A 22,077-nucleotide genomic window follows, 5' to 3' on the forward strand; every position below is an offset into this window, starting at 1 on the left:
GCTCCTGGCTGTCCTGTGATCCAAATTTAAGTTCGGGGTGACTGCGCCTTTGCTGTTGTGATTTTAGCTACCTGTTATGGTTTGTACAACACTTTGGTCAACATGGGTTGTTTTTAAATGTGCTTGACTAGACTTGACTTAAATTTTGACTAATATTTGCCCCAATCAAAATTTTGATAATGGTTGCCAGCAATAATCATTTCACTAGTGGGTATGGAAAGTTTTTTAAAAAAATCAAAGTTGTGCCTATTTTGCTATTGATACTGCTGGCTTCACCATGATCTGTAAACACAAGTCAGTACAAAAACTTCTCAAATCTCTTGTAGTACAGCACCTTGGAGACAATATACGAGATCTCGTTGAGAACGAATGAGACTGGAGTAGATCAAAGTGATGCTACAAAAGGAAATTACATATTTCTGCTTAACATTGCCAAGCCAAGTTTTGTGGTTTAAAAGCAATATAAATTTAAACTCAAAATTCCAAAGGAGCAAAACCAAGGGATTTATTCAATTTCAAAATGTTGCATTATAACTTTAAAAATCCAAATTTTGATACTTAGCAGGAGAAGCATTTCACAAATAAAAATAAATTGTGACCCTTTTAAAATGTATTCTTACCAAGAGTGAAAAGTGTTTTGGATTTTTACCAAAGGCAGTGATTTAAACACCACACGAGATGCATGTTGGATTTTAGACTGGATGCTTAAATTATGACTGAGATGGAAACTTTACAACTGGAGGATGCATGTGAAGGTTTTGATTTGCCCTCTTTTCTCTACAATGTCCTCAGCAGTCCTGTCTTTCTGTCATTTACAAATCTGAACATTGCAATAAGGCTTCCAGTTTAACTTGTGATTGGTGCTTGTGTTTTTGGGGAAACATAGCACAAAAGTGAAACAGCTTTGGCAGGTTGCATTTTCAGGGAAATTGCATCATGCCATTACAAGAATATAATGCTATAGTGAACTTTGAGACTTTTGCCATTTTTATAGTTGAAATTGAGGCCTGGGAAGGTGGCTGTATTACTGTTTTTGTGTTACCCCATTATAAGAATAAACTGAAGATTTTAAGAAATTGAAATTTAAATATGTACTGGTGTTCAATATGTGCCGTGTCATATGACATGGGCAATTATGGTCTTTTTATGATAATTCTTGACAAATTTTTCTACAGAAGTGGTTTGATATTGCTGCCTTCTGGGCAGTGTCTTTACAAGATCACGATGGTGACTTCAGCCATTATCAATGCTCATCAGAGTTTGGTTGCTTGGTATCAGTGGTTGCTTAACCAGGACTTGTGATATGCATCATCTGCTCCAATAGCTCTCATGACCCAGATCCATGGGGAGGGAGAAGGGGTTGGCTAAGCAGGTGTTACACCTTTCTTGAGGGTGACTTGCAGGCTAGCAGAGGGAGGGAGTGCCTTAACACCATCCTGCCACCCACAGATAAAGTACATTAAACTTATTTTTTAAAATGTTTAACCTGTCATGGTCCGACTGCATTAATACTGTAGCCAAGAAAGCACACTGGTGTTTCTGCTTCAGGAGGCTGAAGAAATTTGTCCTTTTTGACCCTCAACAAGTTTTATTGATGCACCATAAAAAGCATCCTATTCAGATGCATCACGGGTTGGTATGGCAATAGGCCATGAGGCATGTGACCATGAGGCACTGTAGGTCTTCCCCCTCCTAACAGGTAGAGGATACAAAGCCAGAAAGCACGTACCACCAGGGTCAAGGATAACCCGCTGTTATAAAATGATTCAATGGTTTCCCATTACAATAAACTACTTGGCTATGACCTTGCACTTTATTACCACTTAACAGTGCACTTTTTCTGTAACTAGCATTTTATTCTGCACTGTTGTTGGTCTATCTGGTACTACCTCAAAACATTATTGCAGCAAACTGATCTGTATAAACAGAATGCAAGATTTTTTTCTGTAAACGTGACAATAACAAACCCATTTACCAATTTTCTGTTCTAGATCCTCGCTGGGCATCAATAAACAGGGGTGTTCTGATCTGTGATGACTGCTGCAGTGTACACCGCAGTTTGGGTCGACATATCTCTCAGGTACGACACCTGACACATACACCATGGCCTCCAACTCTGCTGCAGGTGAGAAATACTTTGTAATCGTAGCCTCTTAAGAGCTGATTTGTCTCAAGGGTTCAAATCAAGAATGAATGAGTTCCTGCACAAATGCTGATACAGGTTTCCCCCGCTAGCCGAAGGTAGAGCGTTCCTATGAAACGGTTCATAAGCTGGAATGTCCTGAAGTGAATAAGAAATTACCATTTATTAATCTGGGAAAAAATTGTGAACATTCCCAGACCCAAAAAATAACCTACAAAATCATGCCAAATAACACATAAAACCTAAAATAACAAGTAAAAGCAGGAATGATATGATTAATGCACAGCCTATATAAAGTAGAAATACTTATCTGCAATCATTGCAGCGCTGTTTAGCGTAGCTAAAATCTCACTATGTAGCGTATAATCTCACTATATAGCACTACTAGCGTAGCGGAAGCAGTCTCAGCAGAAGCACTTTCTCCAGTAACCTTTAAGCTATGAAGCTGCCAAATCATACCAAATAACACATTAAAATATACAGCCTATATAAAGTAGAAATAGTGTAGTTTCACTTACTGGAATTGGAAGAAAGCAAGCACACTGATGGTGTGTTAGGCTGAGTCATCGGAGGTTGAGGTGGTGGGAGGTACAGGAGACTGGGGTGTCATCTCATAATCGTGTTTCCATCAGGGCAAGCAGGTCGCTGACATCTATGTCTGCCTGCCTCAATGTCGAAGGTCGAGGTTCATCTGCTGAGGCTGATGTGGATGGCTTGAAAGACAGCGATATGCTTGACTGCTTAGCTTCATGCATTTTTCTATCATACAGTTCTTTGTAAGCACTCAAAACATCCTGCAAACCTGCCCTAAGCCTACGTACCCTTTCAAAATTAAAGTCATACTTTTCTGCAATCATTGCAGCGTTGTCAATTGCAGCAAAAATCTCACGCAATTGCTTCACGTTCAGTTCCTGGACGACTTCACTTTCGGGCTGTTCGCTACTGCGTTCTGTTTCGATGTTACCCTTTCCTCTTGTAATTGCATCAGCTCTTCATCTGTCATTGCTTGGTCATGAGATGCCAAGACTTCTTCAACAACATCTTTGTCAACTTCCACAAACACAGCCTCCTTAGCCAAACTCACTACTGTATAAATAGTGCGAATGGTGGATGCAAGCAAGTTCAACGCATGGACAATGTCCTTACTTCGTTCTCCACGACCGAACCGCTTAATTATGTCTAGTTTTTCCCTTACAAGCTCTTTTAGGCTTTTCCGATACCTTAGAACTCATCTTGCTAATAGATGCACAAAATAAATCAAGATAAAGCACAGATGCTCACAGGCACGTGTTTAAGCAGTGGTGGCTAGAATGCAGTTCCAGGGGAGGAGCTTGGCTGCTCAGGTTGCGAGCTGCCTTTTCTCGTAAAAGTGAAAACTCTTCTGTTAGCGAAAACAGGTAACTAATGTAGGTCTTTCGTAACAGCGAGGTGTAGTAAAGCGAACATTCGAAAAACGGGAGTCATCTGTATTGAAATGTACAAAATAGAATATTGGATCATATGAATTCCTGGAACTCACTGTAGGCACCTTGGTCAATGAGGAATTACTCATAACTGCAGGAGTTCTTTAAAATTAGCTGCCAAATGATTGAGAGCATTGAAAGTTATGATTTGATTATGTGTGATTGGGTTTATGACCATTTGTTTTCTTCAGACCCAAGGGTTTTGTATGCTCATGCTATAAGAAATGTGTGCATTCCTTAATCTCCAATAATACAGGGTGATATAGAAACATAGAAATGTCAAGTCAAGTCACTTTTATTGTCATTTCGACCATAACTGCTGGTACAATACATAGTAAAAATGAGACAACGTTTTTCAGGACCATGGTGTTACATGACACAGTTCAAAAACTAGGACTGAGCTACGTAAAAAACAACAGTTAAAACTATACTAGACTACAGACCTACACAGGACTGTGTAAAGTGCACAAAACAGTGCAGGCATTACAATAAGTAATAAGCAGGACAATAGGGCGAGGTGTCAGTCCAGGCTCTGGGTAATGAGGAGTCTGATAGCTTGGGGGAAGAAACTGTTACATAATCTGGTTGTGAGAGCCCGAATGCTTCGGAGCCTTTTCCCAGACAGCAGGAGGGAGAAGAGATTGTATGAGGGCTGCAAGGGGTCCTTCATAATGCTGCTTGCTTTGCGGATGCAGCGTGTAGTGTAAATGTCTGTGATGGCGGGAAGAGAGACCCCGATGATCTTCTCAGCTGACCTCACTATCCGCTGCAGGGTCTTGCAATCCAAGATGGTGCAATTTCCAAACCAGGCAGTGATGCAGCTGCTCAGGATGCTCTCAATACAACCCCTGTAGAATATGATGAGGATGGGGGGGGTGGTGGGAGATGGACTTTCCTCAGCCTTCGCAGAATGTAGAGATGCTGCTGGGCTTTCTTTGCTATGGAGCTGGTGTTGAGGGACCAGGTGAGATTCTCTGCCAGGTGAACACCAAGAAATTTGGTGCTCTTAACAATCTCTACCGAGGAGCTGTCGATGTTCAGCGGGGAGTGGTCACTCTGTGCCCTCTTGAAGTCAACAACCATCTCTTTTGTTTTGTTCACATTCAGAGACAGGTTGTTGGCTCTGCACCAGTCCGTTAGCTGCTGCACCTCCTCCCTGTAAGCTGACTCGTCATTTTTACTGATGAGACCCACCACGGTGAACTTGATGATGTGGTTTGAGCTGTGTGTTGCATCACAGTCGTGGGTCAGCAGAGTGAACAGCAGTGGACTGAGCACACAGTCCTGGGGGGCCTCTGTGTTCAGTGTGATGGTGTTGGAGATGCTGCTCCCAATCCAGACTGACTGAGGTCTCCCAGTCAGGAAGTCTAGGATCCAGTTGCAGAGGGAGGTGTTCAGCCCAGTAGGCTCAGCTTTCCAATCAGTTTCTGAGGGATGATTGTGTTGAATGCTGAACTAAAGTCTATGAACAGCATCTGAACGTATGTGTCTTTTTTGTCCAGGTGGGTTAGGGCCAGGTGGAGGGTGATGGCAATGGCATCATCTGTTGAGCGATTGGGACGGTACGAAACTGCAGGGGGTCCAGTGAGGTGGGCAGCAGGGACTTGATATGCCTCATGATGAGCTTCTCGAAACACTTCATGATGATGGATGTGAGTGCAACGGGACGGTAGTCATTTAGGCAGGACACTGAAGACTTCTTCGGCACAGGGATGATGGTGGTGTCCTTGAAGCACGTTGGAATGGTGGCGCTGCTCAGGGAGATGTTGAAGATGTCAGTGAGAACATCCATCTGCACATCCTCTGAGCACTCTGCCGGGGATGTTGTCTGGTCCAGCAGCCTTCCGTGGGTTGACCCTGCACAGGGTTCTTTTCACATTGGCCACGGTGAAACACAGCACCTGGTCATTTGTAGGAGGGGTGGACTTCCTCGCCACCAAGTCATTTTCCACCTCAAAACAGGCGTAGAAGTTATTCTGCGCATCTGGGAGGGACGCATCACCTGCACAGTCAGGTGATGTTGTCTTGTAATTGGTGATGGCCTGGATGCCCTTCCACATGTGCCGCGTGTTGCTGCTGTCCTGGAAGTAACTGTGGATTAGCTGGGCATGTGCACGCTTTGCCCCTCTGATGGCTCGGGACAGTTTGGCCCTCGCTGTTGTTAGGGCTGCCTTGTCGCCTGCTCTGAAGGTGGAGTCGCGGGTCCTTAGTAGCGCACGCACTTCCACAGTCATCCATGGCTTCTGGTTAGTGCGTATAGTGATGATCTTGGACAAAGTGACATCATCAATGCACTTGCTGATGTAGCTGGTCACTGATGCTGTGTACTCCTCTAAGTTGGTAGAGTCGCCATCAGTTGCAGCCTCCCTGAACATGTGCCAGTCAGTGTGCTCAAAGCAGTTTTGAAGAGCAGAGATGGCTCCTGCTGGCCAGGTTTTCACCTGCTTCTGAACTGGTCTGGAGTGCCTGACGAGCTCTGTATGCTGGGATTAGCATAACAGAGGTGTGGTCTGAGTAACCAAGGTGGGGGCGGGGCTCTGCCCGGTACGTGGCGGGGATGTTGGTACATGCAAGGTCCAATGCGTTCTCCCCGCTCGTTACAAAGTCCACATACTGATGGAATTTGGGGAGCACTGACTTAAAGGTTCACATGGTTAAAATCACCAGTGACAATAAGCAGTCCATCAGGGTTTGCGTTCTAGAAAACATTTGTGGTATACAAAATTGAATCTTGAAGCTACCCAGTTGATTTATTGATTTTTTTTGTGTTGATCAGATTAAATAGAAAAACAAGCTGGTGAACATCTTTGAGGCTTGCAATCTCTTGTTTGTAATGTTTTAAAGGTCTTGTACCTAATTAATGGTCAATGCATGTCTTTAATTATAATTGTGTATTTGCAAGTCAACCCAATTTTGCTGTCTTTTGGGGGGAAGGTAGCCACTTCTAGGCAAAGGTGAAAGGTTGGTCAGCTTTTTTTTTGAGATTATTATCTCATTTGTATGGGTTAAAATTGCAACTATAGCAGGAGATGTTATGTCATAAGGCTGACGTCTGATATTATTGTGGAGTCATATCGATTCAAGGGCTTTGGAATCCCAAATGTCCATTCTAGTAGTTTTTAATGTTTTCATTTTTGCCATTTAAAGAAAAACAAACATTTCAGGTGGTTAAACGCTTAATAATTAATAGAAGCATGAAGTAAAGTTTGCACGTCTCTTGGATATCACTGTAACTTTAAAGGTTAAAATGAGACATAGAAATGGATAGACAAAGATCATAAAAGAAGGAATCCAAGAAAAATAAGCAAACTTAATTTAAACTGCAATAAGTTTCCTTTTACTTTCCTACTATTTAGGGTACTAAGGTTATTTGATAGAAATGAAAGTGCTTGCAATGCCGGCCTTCATTTCATTTGAGGATGACAATATTTTAACTTGTGTGCGCACATTGATAATGATTTGATGATTCCAAGATTGAGTATTCTAGATATTTTCATCTTGCTTTATAGACATTTACAGGGCTTTAAACTGCAGATTGTCTCATTGCTGTGGTTCTTAATTACATTTGCAAAAGGAATTTTTAACAAAAAGTAAAAACACAAAATGCTGGCAGAACTCAGGAGAGTTTAACATCGGTAGCTGAGCGAAGGGCGCTGAGTAGGCTACGGTCAATTATGGATAACTCTGAACATCCTCTACATAGCACCATCCAGAGACAGAGAAGCAGTTTCAGCGACAGGTTACTATTGATGCAATGCTCCTCAGACAGGATGAAGAGGTCAATACTCCCCAATGCCATTAGGCTTTACAATTCTACCGCAAGGACTTAAGAACTTTTTAAAAGCTATTATTAATGCTTTTTGAGATAGTGATTTAGATGCATATCATATTTTTTTTTACTGAGTTAAGTATTGTATGTAATTAGTTTTGCTACAACAAGTGTATGGGACATTGGAAAAAAAGTTGAATTTCCCCATGGGGATGAATAAAGTATCTATCTATCTATCTATCTAGACAGCATCTATGGGAGGAGGTAGTGACGACGTTTCGGGCCAAAACCCTTCATCGGGAGGGTGAAGGGTTTCGGCCCGAAACGTCGTCACTACCTCCTCCCATAGATGCTGTCTGGCCTGCTGAGTTCTGCCAGCATTTTGTGTTTTTATTTATTTCCAGCATCTGCAGATTCACTTGTGTTGCCTTTTAACAAAAAGTGCTTATTTCTGTGTTTACTTGTAAATCTTCCCATTTGTTGTACATATTGCACTTGTGTCTTGACAGATCATTTCTTCGTGAGTTAGTTTAGGTTCTGTTTGGGATGTTTTCCTAAACAATCTGATTAAATTTTTAAGTCTTCAGAAAGAAAGCAATGTTTAAGGCAGAAGCCACATCAGTTGTCTGAGTTCTAAAACCAAAGCATAACCCAAACTTTTAAAACAATATTTTAAAAATTTCAGATGGTGCAAACCCTTGTTGGCAATGGTGCAAATTCAATCTGGGAGCACTCCTTGCTGGATCCTACATCTACAGCAAGTGGAAAGCGCAAGGCCAGCCCTCAGGATAAAGTACAGTGAGTATGCTTCCACTTGGAACATGTATTTTATAGACAATCATATCAACAAGACAGATAGATTTAGCAGTGATTGTCCAGTGAATCAGAAAATGTGAGCACTTTTGTGCACACTTTTACAAACTGTCTTCAACAAATTTACATAGAACTGGAGACATTATTCTTGTTTGCCTGTAGTTCTTTCTTGGCTTTGAATCCTTTATCCTCAGCTAAAGAATATAACATATTTAATCTACCAATTTGCACGATCTGAATGCCAGTTAGGTACGACCATCCTAACATGCTTTTTTCCTTAATATTAGTCTACCGTTTTTAATTCTTTCACTGCTCCTCCACTACTTCCCTCCTTATTTCAGTCCTGTCCAACATTTTAACTAATCATACCCAGTGCATCCCAGCACATGTATGTTCTTTATTCTCTTCATCTGCTTTCTCTTTACTTTCCCCAATCTCTTTTCTTCATGTTCACACCAATGCAGAACTCCCCTACCCAGCTGGCCAGCCAGTCATCCTGCTTGCATCACCATCCCTCAGAAACCCACAGGCTGCTATTCCACTGTAGCTGCTGTTTGTGGAACCAAACCAATATAGATTTCCAGCATCTGCAGTCTCTTATGTCACCAATGTATTGTACATAATTGTCTCCTGTGTTCAGAAATTGCTGTGTTTTCTAAAGGTGGAGCCTACAGCTCCAGGATTACTGTAAGATGTAAAATAATTGGTTGACATGAATTCAGTGGACCATAGGGCTGTAGTATTTGACTCACAGCTCTTGCCATTGCTCTTGCATCACTATTTGGGTGTCTGAAAGAGAAATGTGTTCTGCTTCTCCCCCCACCCCCCACCATGCACTTACCCCACACACCTACGCCGCAATTAAACATTATCTGCCAAATAACTAATTGTATTATTTGCTGTTCATACCCAACACTTTCAAATGCAGTAGAGTTTAAAAGCTTGCTTGCTTCCTTAAACAAATTGTTAACTTTTTTTATTGTTCAGTCCCAATAAAGCAGACTTTATCAGAGCCAAATACTCAATGCTAGCATACGTCCATCGTTTACCATGTCGTGAGGATGACAGTGCTGCAGCCAAAGACCTGAGCAAAGTAAGCATCATTAGCAAAGATATTACCTAAAAGAAGACTATAGAGCATTTTCTAAGGAGAACTTTGTAGATTTGGTCTGAGAGTATATGGCTAAATTTAAGTGTCTTGTAGTGATGATGCAGTAATAATTTTAATGCAGCTATTGCAACCTCTTTGTCTTGCATTCAAATTGTTCAGTTTAATTTCACTGCATGAGCACTTTCCTTCTGTTTGCAATGCTGTTATTACTAGAATTGAAAGCAATTTCTGTTTTTCACTGACTTTGTCAAATATGAAAATTGTAATTGCAGAACTAATTGAATTTCAGTGTCATTGTCTCCTCTGCTGGTCTAACAAATATCCCACCTTATCTTTTATAAAGCTGGATATATTGTCCTGTACAAGCACATATATGCACAATTTTTATAAGACAGAGCACAATTCAAACAAAAAGAAACCCATCTTAATGCAAGCTGGTCACAAGGTTGCTAAATTCTGATAGTGATTAGGATTGTGTAGGCTGTTTCAAGAGCTGGATGGCTGAAGGATCGTAGCTGTTCTTGAATCTGGAGGTGTGAAGCTTCAGGTTCTGTACCTCCTGACAAATGATAGCTGCAAGAAACTAGCGTGGCTTGATTGTTGGGGATCTTTGATAGTTGTTGCCTCATTATGTAACATTTCATGTAGATTCTGCTAATGATGGGGTGGTATGTGAACGTGATGTGTTGTGCTGGTCCATTACTTTCTACAGCTTCTTGTGTTCTGGTGCTTCTGAACCTCCATACCAGATCATGATACAACCACTCACGATACATTCAAGAGCACATTTGTGTAACTTCAAACTTAGAGTGACGACAAGCTGAACTTCCTTTACATTTTTAAGAAAGTAAAGAAGTTTGTGTTGTTTCCTTGTGATTACTTCTGTGTGTGCTGGGCTCAGGATAGGTAATTTAATATGCAAAGCACAGGAATTTAAAGTTGCTGACCCTCTCCACCACTAATCCACCAATTTTGACTGGCACATGTTCCCCTTTCTGAAGTCAGAAGTTCTAACATTGAGCAAGGGGTTGTTATTTGCTGGTCTGCTTAGAAACATGATGAAACGTTTAATGCTAGACAGATTAGCTGCATTAGAATTTTCACTGTTTTAGTCATCTTAGTTTAAGCCAGGGTTTCCCAACAATTTTTTATGCCATGGACCCCTATCATTAACCAAAGGTTAGGAACCCATGGTTTAAACCAAAGATTAACAATAGCTGTAATTGCCCATAAGGAGACAGACGTTTGACTAGCTTAGAAGCTGCATTCTCTTATGAATCCTGGACCCAAATGGTTGTGCAATAGCTCTACTTGATTTTATGCTTTTCATTACCCTGCAAGTAGATAGTTCCAGTTCAACTCCAAAAGTTTGATTCATGTTGCAGTGAATGAAGTTACTTTTAGATATGTTACAATTCAAAAAGATGCATGGCCCCTGCCATATGAAAGAATTAAGATGGCAGTTAATACCACCGCCTGTGAAATCCCTGCCAAGCTTAGTGCTGTCCTGACCTACAAATGCTCTCCCATCCTTTCTTCATTGAGTCAAAGTTCTGGAATTCTTTTTAACCGGACAGTGGTTGACCATGCTCACCTCTGTTTTCTTGAGAGAATTAGAAATGATATTAAACTTGTCAGCAATTCTCAACTCCAATAATTGAAAAACCTATTTCCTTTCTTAAGATACTTCAGAGTGGTAGTAAATTTGATATTATGTTTCAAGGCAAAGCATTAAGTTAAGACTGAAATTTGGAGAGAAATTAAATGGGGATGTCTCTTGGACCTTCAGGTCTCATGGAAGTTAATATACACAGTTTTAAGCTGGTTGAGGGATCAATGGTGAATGTGAAATTGGGCTATAGTTTTATTGTATTAGACCTGTGAAGCAGGAGACAACATTGAAATTTAGAAGAATTAGTTTTATTAGTAATTATAATGCTTCTCTCTATGCTTTTTGTGTTGCTTTGATGTTTAGTGAGTTGATGATGAAGGGAATTTATATCAGCAAATGTATCATATAGATACCTGTCCTGACAGGCTAGTAGACAGATGTTACATGAAAACACAGTTCATTTTGTGACTTGAATCTTTGAAATAAAGCCATGTGTAAGAGTGCATAAAATGGAAATTATTAGTTTCTTTCCCACTACAAGTACATAGACATTTTCTCTAATTTGTAATGTTTATGCTATTGGAGTTTAATTACAAAATGAATATTTTTACGCCAGAGTATCCTAACTCCCAGCAGTTGGAATTTAGGTAAAGAGACATCTCTTTCCAGATACATGTGAATAATAGGCTGCAAAAAGAGAGGCAAATGTAATATGATTGTTACTGTCAATATTAATTGTTTACTGAGTGTGATCATGGAACAGTGGCTTGGGGTGAGGAGTGGGGTAATGTGGGAGGCCAAGGAGAAAGTGAAATGACTGTCTCAGAGGGCACACCTCTGTTGCATCAACCTTGGCCTCTGGCGATGGTGGTTAATAGCAGAAAAGAGAACAGTGAGGTTATTAAGTTTCTGCATCACATCTGTCCGATCTTTTTTTCCTCCTGCATGATCTCTAACTTCACAGTCCAGTCAAAATTCTTCCACCATATCTGGTGAGATAATTTTGAGCTTTCAAAAAAGTTTATCCTTTGTAAACATTTTGCTTTGCTCCTGAAAATAATTGTGCAAGGAAAGCTAACAAAAAATGTTGTTTTCATGTCTAGACTTAAATATTGCTCAAGAAATTATAGCTATGACTGATTTGTTCTTAACTTGATACTTAAGCACATGCATAAGCTTGCACATACTTTCAGGAGAAATTTATCAAGCCAAGAAACACTGGCATTTGTTTTACCTTATCACTTCTATTTGAGGTATTAAAGTTGTTTGAAGCATCTATGGTTAGATGTAAATGTGGAATCACAGTTGAGACATTCCTGCATGGATAAATCATGCATTTCTGTTGTTTTGGGAGAATTGGACATCTTTCACATTTTTTTTGTGCCATTTGGTATAAGATTGCTTTCATGATAAATTAACTCAAAGGATGGTCTTTACAAATGAGGAAAAATCTCTAATTTAATATATTGCCCACGATAAGGATGAAAGAGATTTTCAAAGCATATGATGACCTTCACAATCTCATCACTTTGCAAATAATATGCTGCCAATGAAATACTTTGGGAGTGTGTGAGAATAATGTAGAAAATTATTAAAGCATATTTTTTAAATAGGACGGACAGTGAAAGGGAAGTAAGTACAGTGCTTGCAACTCCGTGTGATTTCAAATCTACAAAATGAAAATGTAGTTATCATAAACATGTTGACTTGTGATATGTTTCATGTACATTGTCAGGGAAGTACAGCCTAATGGTGTGTTCATAATTTCTATTAAATAGAGAGGAGATAAACAATAAACAAAGAATGAATAACAAGGCAAAGAAACTTGCAGGTGTTAATTTGATAATAGAAAACTCTGATCTTTTAGTTCTTCCATTATCTGTGCAAAATTGTGCAAATGATTATATTAAAGTGGATTTTTAAAGTAATCTGTACTTGAGTTATCCTATAAATGAGACATTTCCATACTTGGCAATAATGGATTAAAGTTATTTCCACAATTTGATATGTGGAGTTGAATCTGAAGTAGTCTTCTGCGAAGTATTTTTGAATTGCATTGTAAAAGGAGCTCATTATAAATCGGGCAGGTGTTTCCCATTTGATTGGCAGGATTAAATTACATAAGTAACCAAAAAACAGTCAGTGGTATATACTTTAGGTTTACTGTTTGTTTTTCTTTTACAATTAAGCAGTTCATATGTTTCCAGCTGCAACGCCTGTTACTGCAGTGTTTTTTTGTTATATTTCAGCAATTGCACTCAAGCGTACGGACAGGGAATTTGGAGACCTGCCTAAGACTGCTCTCCTTAGGAGCACAAGCAAATTTCTTTCATCCTGTAAGTGTTCAGTGACACCATTTTTAGTTACTGTTATTGGGTCTTTGATCTGACATGTTAATTTTGTTTCTCTTCCCACTAACCGACTGAACATTTCCATCATTGTCTTGTTTTATTATGCCACTAGTGCATCTGGTATTTAATAGTTTATTTAGCATTTGATGTTTGAGCCATTGAATCATGCAGCACGAAAGCAGACTATTCGGCCTACCCCATCAACACGATCAGTAGGTGCCCCCATTGTCCTGCACCTGGTCCTTAGCCATCTATGCCTAAATGGTCATTTCTAGACCAAAGGTTCCCAACTTGAGCTCCATGGACCCCCCAGTTAATGGGCTCTGTGGCATTAAAAAAAGTCTGGGAAACCCTGCTCTACACACTTAATGCTATCAGCGATCCAGCTTCAACCACTCTCTCAGTCAGTGTATTTCAGGTAGTTACCACTCTCTGGAAAGAAGATTTCCCTCCTTTTCCTCCCCCCCCCCCCCACCCCACCCTCCATCACTTACACATTCCCACTGATTTTTTTCCCCTTAACTTAAAACAATATCTATTTCTGATATGGAGAAAGCATCTTGCATTCTACTCAATCTATGCTTCTGTTAATTGATAGATGTTGATGACCTTTTCCACTATAATCACCCCCCACCAACCAGCAGCAAGCTCCAGGAAGAATAGACCTAATTCCTCTAGTCTCTCCTCATATCTGTCTGCTTTGTCCAAGGTTGTATACTTATGAATCTTTTCCGCACTTCTCCAGCATTATCACATCATCCCTATATCTTTGAGACACCTCCAGCTGAGGTCTGGCAAAAGTTTTATAAAGCTGGAGCATGATTTTCCAAATGTCTCTGTGCTGTAACTCTCAAGGTTCCATGACTAGAACTCAAAATTTTTCTTGAGTTGCCATTCATATTTTATGTCCTAGACTCATTGGCATTTTTCCATAATGCACCCCATTTGCCATTTTCAACATGTTTTACCAAAACATCATTATTTCTTCATTTTAACCGCCCCTTCCACATGAACAACAATTCCATAAATCTTCACGTAATCTGCAAATTTGTCAAATGTTTGACAAATTACATCCATCATACTAAGAAAAATAAAAAAAATATTGAAAGGCACATTTTTCTCATACTGTTGTAACCTCAAATGGTATTCTTTATTTTAAAACATGGTTTGTAAAGGCTACAGTCTAATGAGGGTCTGTTGTTTTCAATTTGAAATTAACAAAGGTGGGAGAATGAGATGTTGGTTTAGGACATGAAAAGGGAAAAAATACTTGTAAAAGTTCAGAAAACTTATCATGTTATTAATTTTAGAGATATGACAATTAACTGTCCAGAGCTTGTGTATTCAAGTCCCATCATTAAAAGTATCACTATCAATTAATGTTCTAAGTTAGTACCAAGAAAGGAATTGCAAACCACCAAACTCTATACTTAAAAGACCAATTCTTCTACTGAAGGGAGTAAAATTCTATCCCTGCTCCTGTTTAGTATCTCTGACTCCTGTTTTGAATTGATTGGTTGATTGTTTATATCCAGTGAATAGATTAGCAAGCTTCCCATTACACATATAAATTTTTTTATCCTTGCTCAGAATGTGCAATAAACATAGCTTTGCCAACGTAACCCTCAATGTTGTACGGAGGTTCTTTTTGTAGAGCACTGCCATCTTGTTGAATGTAAATACTTAATATGAAAGTGAAGCTGCTTCGATTCTTTTAAAAAAAAATCCTTTTGAATTTTAGGAGAAAGGAAACACTCCTCTTCATGTGGCAAGTAAAGGAGGTCAGATTCTACAGGCTGAACTACTGGCAGTATATGGTGCTGATCCTGGTGCTCCTGATGCTAATGGCAAAACTCCAAGTGACAATGCAAGGTTAGCTACCATAAAAAGGCCTTTTAGGCGCCTTTCTCATAATAGTAGAGGATATTGTAGATCTTGTGCTAATTCAAAGTCAAATGCATCATTTTCTGTTATGAAAGACATTTTGGACAGTATTGGCTGCTTTACTTTTTATGAAATGGATTAATAATTGTGTCCGCAAACACAAAATCTGCAGATGCTGGTAATTCAAGCAACACACACAGAATGCTGGTGAACACAGCAGGCCAGGCAGCATCTATAGGAAGAAGTACTGTTGACGTTTCGGGCCGAGACCCTTTGTCAGGACTAACTGAAAGAAAAGATAGTAAGAGATTTGAATGTAGGAGGGGGAGGGGGAAATCCAAAATGATAGGAGAAGACAGGAGGGGGTGGGGTGAAGCTAAGAGCGTGAAAGGTGATTGGTAAAAGGGATACAGAGCTGGAGAAGGGGAAGGATCATGGGACGGGAGGCCTAGGAAGAAAGAAAGGGGTGACCCCATCCCTTATTTATTTCCCCCCTTCCCCCTCCTTTTTTTCTCTCTCTACCCATCGCTCTTTGCTTGTTCTCCATCTCCCTCTCGTGCTCCGCTCCCCCTTTATTTCTCCCTGATTACTGTCTTAAAACCTTTATCTTGAACACTGACTTCATTGGTGAAAAATAGTGTGTGTGATGGTCTCAACTTATTCAAGAATGAGAATTGAATTATCTGTTTTGTCACCTGCTGTTCAGTGTATAATGTCACTGTCTTTGTGGTCTTCAATCCTGTGAAATTTGAAGTATTTACAATACTTTATCCACTTTTTGCTTTGAGTTTAAATAGTGGAAATTCAGAAATGGAATTCTACTACCGTAGATTCCGGACTACAGAGCGCACCTGATTAAAAGCCGCTGGCTCTAATTTTAGAAAGAAAATCAATTTTTTACTTGTACAGGCCGCACCGGATTTTCGGCCGCAGGTGTCCCACGTTGTAATATGAGATATTTACACAGAAAGATATTACACGTGAGGATTTTTTAACTTTTAATTAAATCCATATGGTAACATAAACAAATACATATTGCAAATGCTTTTTTTCGAACCGTGCCTGTAACGCGGCTACTTTTAAATATACGTTGCGTATACTTTTTCACTGAACAACATTCCAATATCTCCTAACGACTGGTAAAAAATATATAAACTGCAGCCTACCAGGAAAAGTTTTGGCTCCGCCGCTCGCCCCCCGCCTTCCCGTTTATCGCAAACTGGCATTTTTCCCACAAGATGCGGCGAAACCGGGTGTGACGTCATAGCATCCCGCGATGTAGTACAGAAAACAAATATAGTTAAAACACTTCTAACTTTAACTAGAAAATGAATTACTAAGCGAAAATATTATAAACTAAATAACTGCCATAAAGGCAGCACAATGCTTTTCTTCGAGTGTTTTCCATGTTGATGAGGGTGAGTACAAATGACTGATTTACAATAATTTAATTGTGAAAGTGCGCTTGATTTATCATACAATTTCATTGGACCTCTGTGAACTACTCATCAATTTTACTGGTCTACTGTTACGAGGCAAAATGTTTTTGGCGGCATGAAAAAAATCATGCATTAGCCGCACAGTATTAAAGGCCGCAGAGTTCAAAGCTGTTCAAAATGTGGGAAAAAAGTAGCGGCTTATAATCCGACATCTACGGTAACTGACAAAATGCTGTTCTTGTGTTGTAGGCAAGCAGGACACCATGAGCTAGCAGATCGTTTGGTAGAAATTCAGTATGAACTCACTGATAGACTTGCCTTCTTTCTCTGTGGAAGGAAACCAGGTAGGTACAAGAATTGTACTGCAGAATTGAGGCAGATTTGCTCACTCCTGTTTCATAGACAATTACAATTCAACCAATATTTTGCCGAAGGGCTGATCTGAGGAATGCAATTTGACTTGGGATGCAAGCTTGCACTTGTGATTCCAATAAGCTGAACAACTGTTTTTAATTATAACACTGCAATGTTTACAAATGTTGGCCAAGGGCATCCACTGCAAACAGAAATGTACAAATTAAAGAATCTATTAAATAATTCCACCCCTTTTCTATGGGACAAGAACAAAAGGTGATTAGGAACTACTAGGCAGGAAGTCAATGCCTTACAGTAAGTGAGGAAATGACTAGGTTTAGATGGGGAAGAAAATAGTTGTTGATTGTTTGAAGCAAGAAGGGAAGGGACTAGGTGCAGTTTTCAGCTCATGTTAAGATTCTGGTTTGCCTGCCAGAGGAAAGAATGGCGGAACACTTCTTAATTCTAGATTATGCAATAACTCACAGCTGAGCAGAAAATAAATGTTGATTGAAAAGTACTTTGGAATGAGTTGGCTGCAAGTTAAGAAGAGCCAACCTTCTTTTTCACTGCACTGGAGACCACTGCAGCACTTGGATGAGGGAAAACAATTATTCTGCTTCAATGTTTGAACCTTAAAATGAGAGGGGAAAATGAGTGATCTGAAATATGTTGACCCCAATTCATTGTAAATTATAATTTCCCCTTTCAAGTCATTGGATTTTGGTGAAGGGAATAAATGTTATTCTAAATTTTAAAATGTTCAGTGAAACACCACCTACACAGCAGAGGCTAAAACTGTATTAAGTTTATGCAATTTCATCTATGTGTTGTGTGGACTGCAGCCATTTAGAAAATTGTTTCCTTCCCATTCATTGTAATAATTTATTCGTGTTTTTTTTTCTTGTTTTCTTTTTGTGGGATATCCATTTATATGCTTATGGGCTGCATTTAACAGGTTGTATCCAGCATAACGCCACAGTAAAAGTTTGGAATTTCTATTGCTGTAGTGGTTTAGAGAGTAGGTTATTTAGTACTGTGAGTTCTCTGTAATGGTTATATACTGTATGCAATAATACTTGCTCAATAGGATTATCTGTTTAATTTACTGAGTCCGGTTCCCCTTAATGCTTACATTAATACATGGCCAATACAACACTGCAGATCAATTTGTGAACTTCACATTTTAAAATGCTTTCAAATTGAATTCTAATCTATTGTTCTGTTCTCACTTTTTGTTATTTGGCATTCATCTGCAAAGCATTGTGTAATGCTGTGTCATGCAGCAGCATTTCAGTAAACTTGTTATGTACCTCACATAGTTCAGTTCTGCAATATCCTTAAACCACATATTATGCTCTGAGTAACAACTTCCCTTCCTCAGTAAGAAAGGAGTACCTGCATCTGGCCAGAAATTGCAATGAGGGATGTGTTCTTCATGTCCTGTGAGGTATTTCTTCAACGGAGACTTGCTATAGATTAGATCAGATTCAACTTTATTGTCATTGTGTGGAGTACAGAAACAAAGCTAATGAAATGCAGTTAGCATCTAACCAGAAATGCAAAGAATAGTGTTATTTACAAAATAACTGTGAATAAAAAGTAAGTGCTACAGCACACAAATACAGAAGTACTGAGACAGTACAATATGGGTGCAATACTGCTTAGTGCTGTGATGTGAAGTTCAGCAGGGTCACAGCCTCAAGGAAGAAGCTCTTCCTGCGCCTGCTGGTGCGGGAGCGGAGGCTCCTGTAGCACCTACCGGATGGGAAGAGAGTGAGATGCATCCTTGATAATGCTTTTCACCCTGCCCAGGCAGCGTTTATGGTAGATGTTCTCACTGGTGGGCAATTGGGTGCCAATAATCCACTGGGCAGTTTTCACCACACACTGGAGTGCTTTCGCAGTCCGATGCAGGACAGTTGCCATACCACACTGAGATGCAGTTGGTGAGTATGCTCTCATTGGTACAGCGGTAAAAGTCCATCAGTATCCTGGGACAGAGGTGAGCTTTCTTGATGCTCCTCAGAAAATAAAGGCGCTGTAGAATGTGTGATAGTGTGATTGACAGCTTCTGATTCGGTTATTTGTTGTTTATCATCACTGCACTTGCGCACAGTTTTATCATGCCTTTTGTTCAGACCATGCCACAATTCAAATATCTTGTATTCCAGATCACAAGAATGGACAGCACTTCATAATTCCACAGATGGCTGATAGGTGAGCCAGAGATTTTTATTGTGACACAGAATGAATTGGTGCTTGACTGATTCTGAGTGTAAATCCACCAATCACTATTCTGATCTGCTGGTTTTAGGAGTTCCCTGCAAGATGATGGTGTGCCATCTAGTGCTCATCATGTTGAGACATGCCCCCTCCATTTTAAGCTACGGTAATTGTAGTAGCGACGACTTGGAAAAACAAATCACAAACTGCTGAGAGACAGAGTGAGGGAATTAACATGCTTCCAAATAACTGAGCTCCAAGTCAAAAACAAAAGTACATTCAATCCTTTATTAGGAAATTGACAAAGAACAATCAAAAGTAGCGATTATAAAAAAAACTAATGAAACTAGCGTCGCGATAGCAAAATTAGCAGTCTACTACACCCAAACCCACATGACAAATTACAATACAGACAGAAAATAGAGACGTGGCTCCTGCAGGTAGTTTACAGGCTACAACTGATTGTCTTTCTTGCTATAAATTCCTTTATCCACATTTCATTCTGTGAGGTGATAATTACAATTCATTGATTTCACTTGCATACCCTTTTGTCAATCTCAAATATTTAGTATTGCGAATTTCTTTCCAGATTTGCTCAAGTAACCTGTTTAACATTTTGACCCCATAACTGTCAGTTTTTGTTGTGATGTGTGGTATCACTTTTGAAAATTGTGTATTGTTTAATTTTTCAATTTGTTATTCTCTAACTTGGAATAAAATTTCAGCAAACATTGGCAAAAAGAGACTACAACTAAAAAACAATCTGTTGGAGGAATATAGCAGGTTAAGGTGCATCTAAGTGGTGTGGGTGGGGAAGGAGTGTTAATATTTTGGATTAAAGTGCTAGCATTCCTTTCCCTACATAAATGCTGTTTTACCTGCTGAGATTCCCCAGCAGATTGTTTTTCTTCTCATTTATAATGAATTGACTGCTGTCCGTACCAATTGTGTTTGAATCGCACTTGTTACAAATGTAACTTCACTATTAACACATCTATCAACTTTATAAAGGAATTTTAACAAAGCACTGATAACACAAGACATTATTATTTACACTTTTAGTTTTTGTACTTTGGACCAACTTAATGGAATTGTTGAATTATTTTATAATCTTTATAGTATAATTTTGGATTTGGTGCATGTAACTACGTTTTTACACTATGTTCTACATTAATAGGAAGTGAGATAGTATGAAATGGAGCTTGCTCTCAAGTGTAGTTTTTGTTCTCTATTTTCTGATCTGAGGATATTTTTGCTGACCTGTGAAACTGAAGTACAGTTTACTGGTCAATTATATCATCGTCAATTTGCATGGAGCACAGAATAACACAAGAAAAGTTCTTTCCACCCTTGATGCCTGTAACAGCTATTATGGCAATACCAATTTAGACCATCTGCCTGCATGTGATCTGTATCCCTCTATTCTCTGCTGTTCTTCTCCCTGTCTAAATGGCTCCTAAAGTGTTGCTGTTGTATCTGCTTCCATCACTTTCCTTGGCAGCATATTCATAGCAGTTTCCACCGAGTGTGAGAAAGCTTGGAGGCAATGAGGGGATTGACTTAGTAAATCTCCTTTAAACCTCTCCCCTCTCTGCTTAAAGCTATGCCTTCGAGAATTAGACATCTCCACCCTAAAACTCTAAATCCTACCTCTGTATGGCAACACTATGATCACTTGCGTTACAATAAACCTTTTTCTGTTCTACTTTTGTTCTTGTATAAAATTGCATAATTTATATTCTTCAATGGAATGTTTTGTCTGTAGTGCTGCTGTTTTTCAAACTGGAGTTTGACTTTGCAATACCTGTAGAGCAGGGATTCCCAAGCTGAGGTCCATCGACCCCCTAGTTAATAGTAGGGGTCCATAGCATTTAAAAAAAGGTTGCTGTAGAACACTTGTATTACTTTTTAGAAACTGAGCCTTGGATAGTTTTTTGTTTGTTGCTGATTATCATTCATTTTTTTGACATTGTCTCCATTTATTGGTTCCTGCCCTAGAAAATGGCCATCTATTGTTATTTCCTTTCACAATTTCTTCTTGTTTGTAATCTGTAAAAACTGCTTTCAATTCTTGCTGACCTTTGCTGAGAATTCCCGGCATTTTCTGTTTTCACTACAGATTTCTTCCGTCACTTCCATTTTGCTTTTAGTGCAGTTGCTGAATGTTGACCGCAATCCTTTATGAAAGTGCTACTTTCCCTGTCAAATCAGTTGAAAGATTTTGGTGAAGCAGGAAGCAAATAAATGCAGCTTTAATTTATTAAAAATGTACAGTAAAACACTTCCATAGAAGAGGCAAATAGCATATTAAAGTTTTAAAATGATCTTCCTTTAACTTGCCATTTAAGCAGTTTCATCAATATTCTACATGGGCACCAACTGTTGAGAAAGTAATTTATTTTCACACTGTCTTCCTGTGCTCTTGTTATTTTATCTTGTTTTCTCTTAGAATATATACATCCATATTGCCTGGTCTCTCTATCTCCTCCCTGAATTAGAAGGCACAAGAGAACCATTAAGACGTTAAGAGCATTCTGACAATCTGCATCATCTTCTGGTATGGGAGCAGCAGAGCATCAGTCCAGAAGTCCATACAAAGGACTGTGAGAACAATTGAGAGGATCATAGGGATCTTTCTACCATCCATCAAGGGGAGTTATCAGGAACGCTGCGTAGGCAGGGCCCTTAGTATTATCAAGTATTATCCCACCCATCCAACTGGTATCCTCTGGCAAGAAGGATGCTGTAAGGCAGGAAGCTCTGATGTATAAAGACAAAGATCAGGATGGGAAACAGCTTCTTCCTTTAGGTCATTAGACTTCTGAATACTTTGCCACATCACATTTGAAGTGTCACGGTAATTTATACTGTACCCTACAATATTTAATTTGTGCACTTTACTCTGTTTATGT

At 39.4% G+C, this 22,077-nt stretch overlaps 1 protein-coding gene across 14 annotated transcripts in view; it reads left to right on the plus strand.

The window, feature by feature from the left end:
• git2a (G protein-coupled receptor kinase interacting ArfGAP 2a) overlaps nt 1-22,077 on the plus strand; it is a 111,572-nt gene that overhangs the window by 31,377 nt on the left and 58,118 nt on the right. For all 14 annotated transcript variants that reach the window (XM_073065840.1, XM_073065844.1, XM_073065843.1 and 11 more), the window contains exons 2-8: nt 1,992-2,125; nt 8,061-8,173; nt 9,176-9,281; nt 13,161-13,247; nt 15,004-15,134; nt 16,835-16,929; nt 19,114-19,159. In XM_073065840.1, the coding sequence (XP_072921941.1) occupies nt 1,992-2,125; nt 8,061-8,173; nt 9,176-9,281; nt 13,161-13,247; nt 15,004-15,134; nt 16,835-16,929; nt 19,114-19,159 (712 nt within the window). The remainder of the gene's footprint in view (nt 1-1,991; nt 2,126-8,060; nt 8,174-9,175; nt 9,282-13,160; nt 13,248-15,003; nt 15,135-16,834; nt 16,930-19,113; nt 19,160-22,077) is intronic.

Source organism: Hemitrygon akajei, chromosome 14, assembly GCF_048418815.1.
Source record: "Hemitrygon akajei chromosome 14, sHemAka1.3, whole genome shotgun sequence".
NCBI classification, from domain to species: Eukaryota; Metazoa; Chordata; class Chondrichthyes; order Myliobatiformes; family Dasyatidae; genus Hemitrygon; species Hemitrygon akajei.